Raw genomic sequence first — 13,568 nt, 5'->3', positions numbered from 1 at the left:
CAAGTGTTTTTAAAAAACCAGTTTAAAATCAATTCTGTTTCTAAAGCTTCCTAAGTGAACTCATATTTTTCCAATCTAGTCTGACAAGTCCAGGGATAGATGAAGTTTCTCTTTGTATTAAGGATATTGTAATTCACATTTTCTTTGTGCAGTTTCAATGATATTCAAGTTTTTCTCTTGACTAAGTCATTTAAAACCAGATTTATTTATTTTTATTTGAAGGGCAAACTTACAAAGAGACAATAAGAGAGAGGGGTAGGTCTTCTATCACTTGGTTCACTCCCCAAATGGCCTCACAGGCTGGAGCTAAGCTGAGCCCATATGAAGCCAGAAGCAAAGAGCTTCTTCCAAGTCTCCCATGTCATGTTCCAAGGGCTTAGGTCATCTTCCACTGCTTTCACAGGCTATAGCCAGAGAGCTGGATCAGAAGCAGAGCAATCAGGACTAGAAATGGTGCCCACATGGCCCCAGCAGAGGCTTATCCTATTGTACCATGGTGCTGGCCCCTGACTTAGTCACTGACGCTAGGGTTTGTGACACCCTCTTCTATTTCTCTGTTCCAATTGGCTGTGGTTGCCCAGGAAAGCCATCTCATGCATGAAGAAAGTAACACTAGAATCCTGGTGAGGGGCATGTCCCCAGACTTCCCAAGATGGCTTAGCCTTGAAGTGAGAGTTGTGGCATACACACTCATGCGGTTTGACTGCCTCGTTGAAGCAAGGCCAACTCCTATTTCTTCTGACCTTACCTGCCTAGGGAAAGGCACCTTCTAACAGCTGTCTGTGTGATTCTCAGGTGACTCGGATAGGAAAATGGAGGGCTTGCATTTGTACTGTCTTACAACCTAACTTTAGCTGTAACTCTCGGATGTTTCAGAAAGCTCTACTGGGTGGATGCCCAGCTGGATTGCCTGCTCGTCTCTGACCTTGAAGGCCGATACCGCCTCACTCTGGCCCAGCACTGTATGGATGCCAACAACACCTTCTGCTTTGATAACCCCAGAGGAATTGTCCTTCACCCTCAATATGGGTATTGTCTTCCTGTACTCTTTTATGGCATTAATCCACCTCTGTTACCAAAAAAATAATAATAAAAAAAGGCTGTTTATGTAGCTATCTCAAGGCCAGTATCTTTCTGGAATTTGTCTTCCATTTTTCCTACCTGGTAAATAGTTCAGTATATAATGGGTTGAATCACAACTTGTTAAAATCATACTCATCAGCTGTTCTGTTTTCTTTGCTATGACATCATGTCTCAAGTCACATATTATTACTGCATGCAAAGAAAATTGTGGTATAAAAATACTTTTTTTTTTACTGGACTTGCTTTGTCATAACCACTGATGCATTCCTGAGCACTTCCTATAACATCATTTCCTCTCTTTCTTTTTATATTGTTTTCTGGTAACCATCTTTCCTTTCTGTGAATTTTTGAAAATGAAAGCTGCATTGCTGTAACAGGAGAAAAGTCACATCTTTTGGCTACTGAGTTCTTTTGGCTTCATGGACTGTTGCCTTGTGTTTGCTTCAACAGGTATGTCTACTGGGCCGACTGGGGTCACCGTGCATACATTGCAAGAATGGGCATGGATGGAACCAATAAGTCTGTGATCATCTCCACCAAGTTAGAGTGGCCCAATGCTATTACCATTGACTACACCAATGATCACTTGTATTGGGCAGATGCTCACCTGGGTTATATTGAGTACGTATCTGGAAAAGAATAAAAGAGCTGGGAACTGTTTATTATACACATCACAGCTTGTAATTCCAATGTATTAACTCTGTGAATATTCCAACTGGCCTGTGGAGTGAAAGTTACTTCTAACTAGAGCTGTTAATAAGCAGACCACCTAGTTCATGTAGCAATACAGTCTGTTAACATTTATTTAGTGAATTTAAATCTTCCCAATAATGGGATAATTTTTAAGATGTGTTTTACATATGGTGCTGTTCAATGAAAAGTACTCGGTGTAAATGAGATGATACACATTATTAACAAATCAGTACCTGTTTGGGGAGTATGGCTAATTCTGTTGTATTTGGATTATAGTAAGAGTTCATGAACAAGAACCCAAAAGCTTAGCAGTGCCATTAATTCACAAGAGCCATACCAAAGGCCTTTAAAAATTCTAGCATCCTGTTAAGTTTGTTTTGCTGTTCAAGTCAGTTTAAAAATGAAGTTCTTTAACTCCATGTTCTTGTGGGAAACACCACTGGAGTGAAAGAGATACCAAGTACATACCCTACTGCTTCTTCCTTCTGTGTTCATGGCAGGCATACTTAATCAATCCCAGAGCTCTCTTTTTGAACTGAGATAATTTCTCAGAATCCTCCCCTGTTGGCATGTGATGAAGACTCTTTGCCACCCCATGTCCTGAGTTAAGAGGATGCTAGATGGCTTTTATTGGTGGGCCATCAACCTCTGTTACTCCCCCATGTCTCTTTTGAGCCCCACCCCTGGGGATAGCTGAGGATCTTAATTTTAAGCTATGTGGAGGGTTGGTAAAATACAAAACTCTGGGTATTGAAGAGCATAAGAATTTTGACCCTTAGTACCTTTGGGAATGTTGAATGTTTTCATATGCCTACTTCAATTGATGTGCTAAGGTATTTTCATTGTAGAACTTAGCCTAACAGATACTAAGCCACCATTAGGGTAGAAGCCACATTTAGAGAGAGTCAGTTGTAATACTTCCAGGCTTTTTTTTTTTTTTTTTTTTTTTTTTTTTTTTTTTTTTTTGCTATCTTACAGAATGTAATAGCGGTGACACCTGCTGCCTTTCCAACAGAGTGTATTCTCTCCTGAAAAGAGTATAGAAGATCTGAGTTAGCTTCTTACACAATCCCATATTGAATTAATAGAAGTGTGAAGGTGCTTGAATAAGGTTCAGCAGCTTTCTTGTAGAAAGTTACCCTTTGGGTCTTACAGATTTTTTTTTTCAATACTTGAAAATCTCATAGATTTAAATGAAATGGCTTGTGTTTTCAGGAGTATTAGGTGCCCCCAGATGAGTTTTCTAAGTACATAATATTCCTTTCATTTTTGGATAAAACTTGATAAGGTTTTTGTTTATGGCTGGATTATAAAATTCAGGCAATAGGCTGAATTTTATAAAATCAAATAATATGAAGTCAAATAATAACACTAGGTATTATGAAGTAGGAATGAAAAAGCTTTGATAATCATACAGTCATGTTGACTTGGTGACTTCTTGAAGAATAACGTTGCCTGTTTTGAAAAATTTATTTTATAGGCTACAGAAAGAAACACATCTTTATAGAGTAGCCAATTTCTTGTACATTTTGGGATGCAGCGACAAATCACTGGAACTATGCCTGTGATTCGGCCATGTCAAAAACAAAGCGAAGCAAAGCTAAACAAAAACAAACACAAACAAAACCAAAAACCAAAACTCACAGGAATGTGTGAAATCTCTGGAAAAGGTCAAACAAAAACTGAAAAGGAAATTCCCTCAGTTATTTTCAGGTTTATTTTTGAAAAATAGCTAGTAACAAAAGTTTTGGTTATTATTTGAATTCTTACCAATAGAGACCAACCAGGGTTTCAGATTTTTTATGACGTTTACTACTTAACATAAATTTTAATATTTTAGGAAATATTTCTAATGTGTCACTAGCGTTATCAAGTTTCTTAGTTCACGATGCCTCCTGTTTGAGTTTTGGAATCTGTTCCAAAATTTGCAATATTAAAATATTCGCAGTTTTGGGAATGAGTTCTTATGTAGTCTCATAGTAATGTATGAGAAATTAATTGCAACTAAGAAATTTTAACTAAGACATATTTTAATTAACTTGACCATGGGTGCTCTGTAGACATCCTGAAATCAGGGAATCTCTTTTGTAGGTTTGCTCATCTGGAAAAATATTTTTAATAGGTATCTTGGATGTGTGTTAATATTAAATGTGCTGCTATTGTATGCAAAGTGAGCCAATTACACCTGTTATGTTCTCCTGGAGAACCTGCTGTCCTCTAGAATGTTTTCTTTGCCATATGTTTGTGAAAAGGTGTAATTTCTGCTCTGTCTTGCTATCTGATTTCTTCCATTGATTTACAAAATCAGGATACTGTTCACACCATGATACCAAAAAGTGTGCTTGATGGAAAATATCAGCTTAAGGAGGTTATAAGCCTGTAACTGCTGTTGTAGGTGTAGGAAAGCAGCTGCAGCTAGGCATTAGTAAACTGTAGCTATTTCTTATTTTTTAAGCATTGCCTGTTCAACACTGACATCTTTCATTCAGCCACAATAAATCCTCTCAGATTACTTTTGTTTTTAATTAATGAGCAGTTCTGGGGAGAATCCGATCTTCCGTTTCAGCTGTCTCTGCAGGCTGGATGTCAGTACTCATTTGTTAGTTCATTTGTCTAAGAAGGTGTTGGAGAAGGGCTGGCTTGATCACTCAGTCACTGCTTTCTCCTCCAACTCCAGGTACTCTGATTTGGAGGGCCGCCGTCGGCACACAGTGTATGATGGGACACTCCCTCACCCCTTTGCCATCACCATTTTTGAAGACACCATTTATTGGACGGATTGGAACACAAGAACGGTTGAAAAGGGAAACAAATACGATGGATCCGGTAGGGTGGTGTTGGTGAACACAACACACAGACCGTTTGACATTCATGTGTATCACCCATACAGGCAGCCCATTGGTGAGTAGGTGATTGAGGAGTTTCACAGTTGCCTTTGTTATGTGTTGGTTGTAAAGGATTGTTGCTACTTGTTAATTCGTTCATCAAAATATGTTGAGAACTGAGAAGTATGAGAACTATTTTAAGACTTACTGCCCTGCTGCAGAAAAGGCTGTTTAAATTATTTTTTTGAAAAAAAAAATTCTAGTGTAATCTTAAACATTAATCTGTTTTTTTTGGGGGGGGGTTTAATCAGATTTTACAATTATTATTTCCCAAATTTACCTCTTCTATTTTCTTGAGAGGAATGAAGTATTTTCAAGTGGGTTTAAAATGCCATGACATTTTGGCCCTAAATATTAAGTAAGCACTTTTGAAAAAAATAAAGGCTTCTCTTTATACAATTCAGGTATGATACCTAGGAATTTAAGAATCATTCCTTAATACTAGGATAAATCTACTTTCAAATAAGGCTTTAAAGAGCATTACAATCATTTTTAAAACGTTAAATGTCTATTTGCATCTGACATTGTGATGAATATGAAATAGATGTTTTATTCTCTTGAAGATAATAATGTAGTCAACAATATATGGCAGTGTCTCTTTGGTTAGAGATGTATTTTTATTTGCTTGTGAATATATGTCCTTCCTCAGAATATTCAAGATATTCTTTGCTCTAGACATAATCTAATAAAGATCTGGAACGTCCTTTGAGAACAGAATGGTTTTTCTGTGTCTGATGTGTTGTGTTACTTTTGTTAAACATAAAGTAAATTTGGAACTAAGGGAAAATCAGAATTAGGAAAAGAAAGGTATTCAGCATTTCTTTTGTGGAAGTTGATATTTTTCATATTATTTCTCTAGAAATTAATTTTCACATCCAACTAGTGACCCAGAAAATTAGCAATGACATTCCACAGTATAACCATTCACATTGTTCAAATTTCCTTGCTTATGTTCTTTGAATGAAGGAATGACCAAAGAGCATCTGCTAGAAGTTAAAAAAGAAAAATAAAACTTATTTATTTGAAAGGCAGAGTAACACAAAGAGAGATCCTCCATCTGCAGGTTCATTCCCCAAATTACTACAATGACTGTGACTAGACAAGGTCAAAAGCAGGAGCGTGAAACTCCATCTGGATTTTCTACATGAGGGGGAAGGAACCCAAGTACTTGGGCCATCTTCCACTGCTTTCCTAGGTGCATCATCAAGCAATGAATTCTCAAGCAGGACAACTGGAGCTTAAACTGGCAGTCATGGCATGCCAGTGTTGCAGATGGACATTGACTCTCCTTGCCATGGTGCTGGCATCTGGAAATTAAAAATTTCACTTACATTCTGGATGCTACTTAAATCTGCACAATTATTGCGTGCCAACTAAAATACTGTTTATTAAAAATAAATTAAAATTACTCAACACCAGTAAGAACCTCGCTTCTGGTAGCTTTGGATTTTCTCAATGCATAGAGTTATAGCTTGTCTATTTCTGTTATATGTCCCATTTATGAACTTTTAGAAAAGTGTAAAGCTTGGATAACTATTTCTCATCCTCTCAAAGATGATAAGTTAATGTCAAGTTAGGTAGTGAGTAGTGTGTGCTTCATACTCTCTGTGAGGAAGTTCACATATTTCTTTCTCCTTCACTAGTGAACAATCCATGTGGCATCAACAATGGCGGCTGTTCTCATCTCTGTCTCATCAAAGAAGGAGGAAATGGATTCACCTGTGAGTGCCCAGATGACTTCCAGACTGTCCGCATGGGTGGCAGTACCCACTGCCTGCCCATGTGCTCCAGCACCCAGTTCCTGTGTGCCAACAATGAGAAGTAAGGCTCTTTTTCTCTAGTGCCTTTCTATCCATGCTATATACACTCAACTTTGTGTCCCCAGTGCATAGAAGTTTTTTAATGAACCAATATTTAGTCCATGTGGAGCATACCAAGATTCTCCAAATTCAGGCAATTCCTTTTGTGAATAGAAGGGATTTGTTAACCAAATTGTATGTGAGCTTTTATGTTGCAGAGAGGAAATCAATTATGTATGTCTTGTATATCCTGAGTATTAGGGCCAGGGTATATATTAAATATAGATTAAAGCAAAGCCATTGGGGTGATAGAATTTCATTGTGTTTTCCACACCTATACAGACCTAAGTTCTTAGATCTTGTGCCAGAGGGTACATTCAAATTCATTTATGATCCTTTGTTCTGTGAAACACAGCCTCAGATTATTGTCCTGACAGTAGTCACAGGACATTGATGGTTAGAAGAACTGAGTCAGATAGTGAAATAGATTTGCCTATGCAAATCAGAGTTTAAAATACAAGATCAGATTATTTTGGTGATTAAAAAAATGAGTTATCTGAGATTAAGACTCTGGTGCTGCACCTGTCATGATGTAGGTACTTAACAACTGTCGGTAGGTTCCAATTTCCCAGCCAGTCCCAAAGGTCATCTCAGTCAGTCTAAACTAATCACTGCTTCTGAATCATGGCTGTCAGCACTCATTCAGTTGTTTGTGGAAAGAATTTAATCATCATACCCAAAGCACATTTTTCAGTATGTATTTGGGTCTTACCAAACCTGTACTATCTCTTCAAGCTTTGTTTCTAGGTCCACAGGAAAACTGTCTGTGTTACCTGAAAGATTCTGTTCACTTTCTTTTCTTCAGGGAGCTCTTGCCCAACCTTCTGGCCCCTGGTGCCTTACTAGTGAAGTGTGGTATTCTGTCTGTGCAGGTGTATTCCTATCTGGTGGAAATGCGATGGACAGAGAGACTGCTCTGATGGCTCCGATGAGTCGTTCCTGTGCCCTCAGCGCTACTGCCGGCTTGGACGGTTCCAGTGCAAGGATGGCAACTGCACTAGCCCACATGCCCTATGCAACGCCCACCAGGATTGCCCTGATGGGTCTGATGAAGACCATGCCCTTTGTGGTGTGTTGAATTGCTTTCCTCTCACCCCCAACCCATTTTTATAGTTGATTGTGTATACTCATGTTTGTATGAGGATTTCGTCAATGCTATGAGCAAAACTAGTTCCAAGTTCCATAAGAAAAAACCTCTAACCCATACCTGCTTTTATAGGTTTTTTTTTTTAAAGAAATCTTAACGCAAGTAATGGAGGGAGATGACACGTCTGAATTGGTAGCTTTCCTGCATATGCTAGGTATAGACTCTTCCTGGAGGGCTCATGTTAAGAATGAAATGAGCGTTGCTCACCTTGAATTTGAACAAAGATGCTCGGTTCTAGTATAAATTTATGTTTCCACTTTAAAAAAGAAAAGAATCTTGAACTTAAAATCAATACATCGACAGTAGCAACAAAAGCCTTGTGAAGACCATTGTCCATAAAGGGAATAGGGACAGGAAAAGGTGTTTAGCAGACCTTATCACTCCATTATGCATGCAAGACACAGACATTTAAGAATTTAGGAGACAGTAATAGTCAAATAATGTGTGGTTGACAATAAGTACATTGGGATTTAAGTCAGGATACATTAGCATATATTGGGAACATTCATTCTTGATTTATTCTAAGCTGACAACCAAATGCTCTCACTTATAGATAATCATCGGTGTGAGTCTAATGAGTGGCAGTGCGCCAACAAGCGTTGCATTCCAGAAGCCTGGCAATGTGACACAGTGGACGACTGTGGGGACAACTCGGATGAAGACAGCTCCCACTGTGCCAGCAGGACCTGCCATCCAGGCCAGTTTAAGTGTGACAATGGGCGCTGCATCCCTTCATCCTGGAAGTGTGATGTGGATAACGACTGTGGAGACCATTCAGATGAGCCTCTCCATGAATGCAGTGAGTTCCTGGGAGAGGAGTGGGGAGACGGGAAGGAGCAAGGCACGGCCAGAGCAAGGAGACAAGGAAAACTCCTGTGTGTGGCTTCGCAGAGAATTTTAACTCCCTTCTTTAGGTGTGGATGATGCACTCTCCTGGCCCCCACTGTGAAATCTGGCATGACAAATAGGTATAGAGTTGCGCTGCTCACAGATTGAGTCAGATTCAACCACTGAAGTGATTAATGCTTCCTCTGGTTGTGTAACTCCTCAGGATAGAATAATAAAAGCTTGTGTTTTATTTATCTACCATTTTCTCAATGCAGCCTCTGGGAAACATTATGAGCTAGAGAATGTATTTACCCATTTCCATTCTACAGGTGAGGCAAACAGGCTTATGTGGCTGCGTTACTACTTATTAGCAGAACTAACGCTGCAAGTCAGGTTTTCCAACCTAGTCCTTTTGTACATCTACCCCCTATAAAAATGACACTGCAAAATAGATGAATGGTCCTGAGAGAGTGAGGAAACGTAGGACTCTGTTTTTCTGCTCATTATGATCAGTTCTCATCTAAAGCAGATGTTTGGTGCCAACACTGGTTTGTTGGTAATCAGTCATTGCTACCTATCAGTACCATGTCTTCAATATGATAGTGGCAACATGCCATCCTGATCCTTGTTACCCTTGTCTTCAGTATGACAACAGAAAGGTGCCTTCAGGTATCATCTCCCAGCAGACCCAAGACTTTAATTCTGACTTTGCTGCCTCCTCCCTTTCCAGTGTCATCTGTCCATAACTGTGACAACCACACCGAGTTCAGCTGTAAGACAAACTACCGCTGCATCCCACAGTGGGCAGTGTGCAATGGTGTTGATGACTGCAGGGACAACAGTGATGAACAAGGCTGTGGTAGGTGGGGTTACAGGGGAGCGGGCCAGGAACAAGAAAATCCAGGTGCCAAGAAATGAGTGTACATATCCTATGTCATCTTTCTTTGTAGCATGTTATATTTTTATAGTGTTTTACAGGGCTGTGGGTTGAGGGGAGTAAGTTCTTTTGTATAATCATAAACAAGATCCCATCCCCAAAGGATATTATAATTGGGAAGGACATTATTAAGGGTTTGGGGATTTTCGTCATTTATCTTATATGTAGAGACCTTATTGATCCTTGACAAATTTCAGCGGCATGTCCTATCTTACAAACTGAAGGAAATTCTGCTTGAAGTCAGAATATGTTTTGTTTGGGGGGTTTTCATATTCTGATGTACTTTTGACTTTCCATGTCACCTATCAGACAGCTGTAGTCACCCTGGCAGCAGGGGAGGAACTATGGACCAAGGGTTAAGTATGAGCTTAGGCATATGCTCCGATTTGAAAGCAGTGTGTTTGGTTTAACTGGAAGAGCAGAAAGGAAGATAACAGGTTATTTTACTAATATGGAGCCTGACTTACTAAAGACAACATGATGATAGAAATGCTTATTTGTTTTTGGCACCATATCAACCTTTTTTTTTTTTCAAATTTCAAACCAGGTGCCTATTCATTTTCCTTTTTTTCTTTTTCAATTTATTTATTTATTTATTTTAATTTTTATTTTGTTTGTTTTGCCTATTCATTTTTCGAACAGTTCATATAAAAGGAAGGGGACTTAGTTCCAAGCAGTAGTGTAGGTTTCAGTTCAGCTTAATGAAGGGGGATACTGCCAACAAATGTTGTTGGCGTTCCTCTCTGAGAGCTTTGTGCTTGTGATGATGTAACACTGACTCAAGAGGAAGCCAGTACTACTTTGTGTATTTACTGCCCCTGGGTTCATGGGCTCTTTGCAATGACTGTGCCTTGCAGAGGACATCACATGCGATCCCTTGGGAGATTTCCGCTGCAGGAATCACCACTGCATCCCTCTACGCTGGAGGTGTGATGGGCACAATGACTGTGGGGATAACTCGGATGAGGAAAGCTGCGGTGAGTAATTCTGGTCCTACAATCCTGTGATGGGCACTCTGGGTGCATAATGCAGTTGTCTACTCCATTCTTTCTCAAAAGGTAGGACAACTGTCTTTTCACATCTTTGTTTCTGCTGGATGATATAGTTCTATTTCACTGTGACCAAAGACCCAACATCTCCTGAGATGTTTATACTCAGGCTTTGAGAAGGGGAGGATATTTAGGAACTCTTTCCTCTGTTCATTTTATTTACACCCAACTTATTTCTCAAATGGAACTGGAGTTGATTTATCACGAAGTACACATATAATCGGATACATAGAATAGAAATAAAAATCGGGTCCAATAGTAGAGAAAGCAAGAGCATGAATGCAAAAATCCTGTTTTCTAAGCTCTTTCTCTTGAATGTTCATAACAGCAAAGGAGGGGAAACTTGTGTTTAGATTGTTGTCCTTCCTGGAATAGTTAAGTATTGCAGAAAGGCTCCTGTCGAAGTGACAGGTCAGGATTTTAGTTCTTCCATCTCAGCTGAAGGGGCTGGCTGCTAGGAACGGGACAAGGAGTTTCAGGAAAGGAAGCCAAAGGTCTGAATCACATCAAATCACAGGGTCAGTCCTGGATCATGGGACATGCTTCAAAAACAACTTCAGTAAAGTCTCACTCTCAGTACATACCAATGATAAATGTTGATTTGAAATTCATTAATATGAAATACCTGTTAGAATTAAATGTGATCACTATTCATGGTGTTTAACTGAAATACTTAGAATCTTGTTTACAACTGTAAGTATTACCCACTCACGTACTTAAACAGCTGGACACTCCAAGTGGCATTTTTATGTTTAGAAAAAGAACTTATGTTGGATCTTTTAAAAGATTATCTAGAATTTTACAAAATCAAATATGTAAGTCTGTTTATAGAATGGAGCGAAGTGATATTTTCTGTTTTTTTTTTTTAAATCTTAATTAGTTTCAAACAGATTCAGTGTGATTTGCAGATAGAACATGGTGCCATTTCTTTCCTCCCTCCCTCTTGCTCTTTTTCTACCCTTCTTCCTTCTCTCTTTCTTCTTTTTAAAATTTTTGAGATAACATATTTTAAATTTGCATTACCATAACAAGACTTAATATGTCACTAAATAAGAAGTTTAACAAGTAAAAAGCAAAAAGATCTTAGTTTAATGGGAAAATAGACAACTATAAATAGTAATTGAATGGGAAAAAATGACCATTTCACTCATGTATCATAAATTTTAGAGTAATCACCTACTGTTAAAACTATGTTAGTCTAACATTCTTAACCATTTGACAGAGGCATAAAACAGTTTTACAAAACTGTATTTGTGACAACACTGGTACACACAGTCATGAACTCATGGTTTTGCAAAAAGTAAAGAAAAGAAAAGAAGGAAGGAGGGGAGAGAGAAAGTGGAAGGAAGTAGGTATTATCTTCTTATAATTTTACTGTGGAAGAGATGAACTTTGTTCTCCTTATACCAATACAAATTTAAGACATAATTAAAGAAGAAAATAAAACTCTGATTAAGAAAACACCTTTGGTCAAACCTCTTAATACAAACTATTGTCTATAGACTTAAAATTGAAGAGGAAGGCCTAGTTTTTTTTTTTTTTTTTAAGATTTTATTATTATTGGAAAGCCGGATATACAGAAAGGAGGAGAGACAGAGAGGAAGATTTTCCATCCGATGTTTCACTCCAAGTGAGCCGCAACGGGTCGGTACGCGCCCATCCGATGCCGGGACCAGGAACCTCTTCCGGGTCTCCCACGCGGGTGCAGTGTCCCAATGCATTGGGCCGTCCTCAACTGCTTTCCCAGGCCACAAGCAGGGAGCTGGATGGGAAGTGGAGCTGCCGGGATGAGAACCGGCGCCCATATGGGATCCCGGGGCTTTCAAGGCGAGGACTTTAGCCGCTAGGCCACGCCGCCGGGCCCAAGGCCTAGTTTTTTTTTTTTTTAAACTTATTTATTTGTATTGAAAAGGCAGATTTACAGAGAGAAGGAGATACAGACAGAAAGATCTTCCATCTGCTGGTTCACTCTCCAAATAGTTGCAATGACCAGAGCTGAGCAGATTCAAAGCCAGGAGTTAGGAGCCTCCTCCAGGGTCCCAAGGCTTTGGGCCATCCTCTACTGCTTTCCCAGACCACAAGCAGCAAGCTGGATGGGAAGTGGAGCAGCTGGAACAAAAACTGGTACCCATATGGGATCCCAATACTTGCAATGTGAAGATTTAGCTACTGAGCCATTGCATTGGGCTCAGGAAGGTATAAATTTAAATGAATGATGTGTCCAAACAGACCTCTGGCATGTGGCTTCACAAGGGTCCTGGGAATCAAGGGGGCCTTGACCAGCTTACAATACCATTTTCTGTGTGTGATTCATGGGGTGCACTGATGGCCATGTAGCTTTCCTTTATAGCCCCCCGTGAGTGCACGGAGAGTGAGTTTCGTTGTGCCAGTCAGCAGTGCATTCCGTCTCAATGGATCTGTGACCAAGACAATGACTGTGGAGACAACTCAGACGAGCGGGACTGTGGTAACTGTCTACAGCCTTTGCAGAAGGTTCTCGTAGGACTTTGGGCTATAACAGAGTGGTGATTCAAATCCATGTTTATAAGACCTTCTTAGGATAAAGTGATTTTTGTGTAGTTTATGTAATATATAAAAATGGCATAAAACTGTATCTTCTGCTCTGTGTTTTCTATGCTTTATACTTAGAGTAGTCTAGATCAACATAACAGGAAAAAAACAACAGGGATTTGAAAAAATACTCAACTAAAACATTTGCTAGAAGCAAACTTCAGTCTGCAATGGGCTTGTAAAAAATTACATCAGTCTTTCTAATTTTCGCAGAAAGGTATGGTCAGAACAAAATATAGATGTAAGAGCATTGGAGCAGGAATCCTGAACTCCAAGTAATTTTTATAGATCTTTACTAAGTGTTAGAGTTGAGGAAAATCAGGAAATATTTAAAAATTGGGGAAGTTGAATTTTTGAGTAAAATCTGAAGAGCTAGAGATTATATAATGTCCTTCTACTTCCATATGGTGAGTAGGAAAAGTGTGAGTTTTGACAGCTTATTCAATCGTTAGTCACAGTTGGTAGGTTTGAGGGGTATGTGGGGCAATAGTCCATGCATTAACCGTGCGTGAAAAT

General features: G+C 39.2%; 1 protein-coding gene across 1 annotated transcript in view; it reads left to right on the top strand.

Moving 5' to 3' along the window:
- Positions 1-13,568, top strand: part of LRP2 (LDL receptor related protein 2) — a 204,196-nt gene that overhangs the window by 154,210 nt on the left and 36,418 nt on the right. The window contains exons 51-59 of the mRNA XM_058664591.1: positions 877-1,029; positions 1,534-1,704; positions 4,454-4,677; positions 6,305-6,482; positions 7,393-7,589; positions 8,221-8,466; positions 9,226-9,354; positions 10,290-10,409; positions 12,832-12,948. Of these exons, the coding sequence (XP_058520574.1) occupies positions 877-1,029; positions 1,534-1,704; positions 4,454-4,677; positions 6,305-6,482; positions 7,393-7,589; positions 8,221-8,466; positions 9,226-9,354; positions 10,290-10,409; positions 12,832-12,948 (1,535 nt within the window). The remainder of the gene's footprint in view (positions 1-876; positions 1,030-1,533; positions 1,705-4,453; positions 4,678-6,304; positions 6,483-7,392; positions 7,590-8,220; positions 8,467-9,225; positions 9,355-10,289; positions 10,410-12,831; positions 12,949-13,568) is intronic.

The sequence above is a fragment of the Ochotona princeps genome, chromosome 5 (assembly GCF_030435755.1).
Source record: "Ochotona princeps isolate mOchPri1 chromosome 5, mOchPri1.hap1, whole genome shotgun sequence".
NCBI lineage: Eukaryota > Metazoa > Chordata > Mammalia > Lagomorpha > Ochotonidae > Ochotona > Ochotona princeps.
This window is presented reverse-complemented; position numbering and strand designations above follow the sequence as displayed.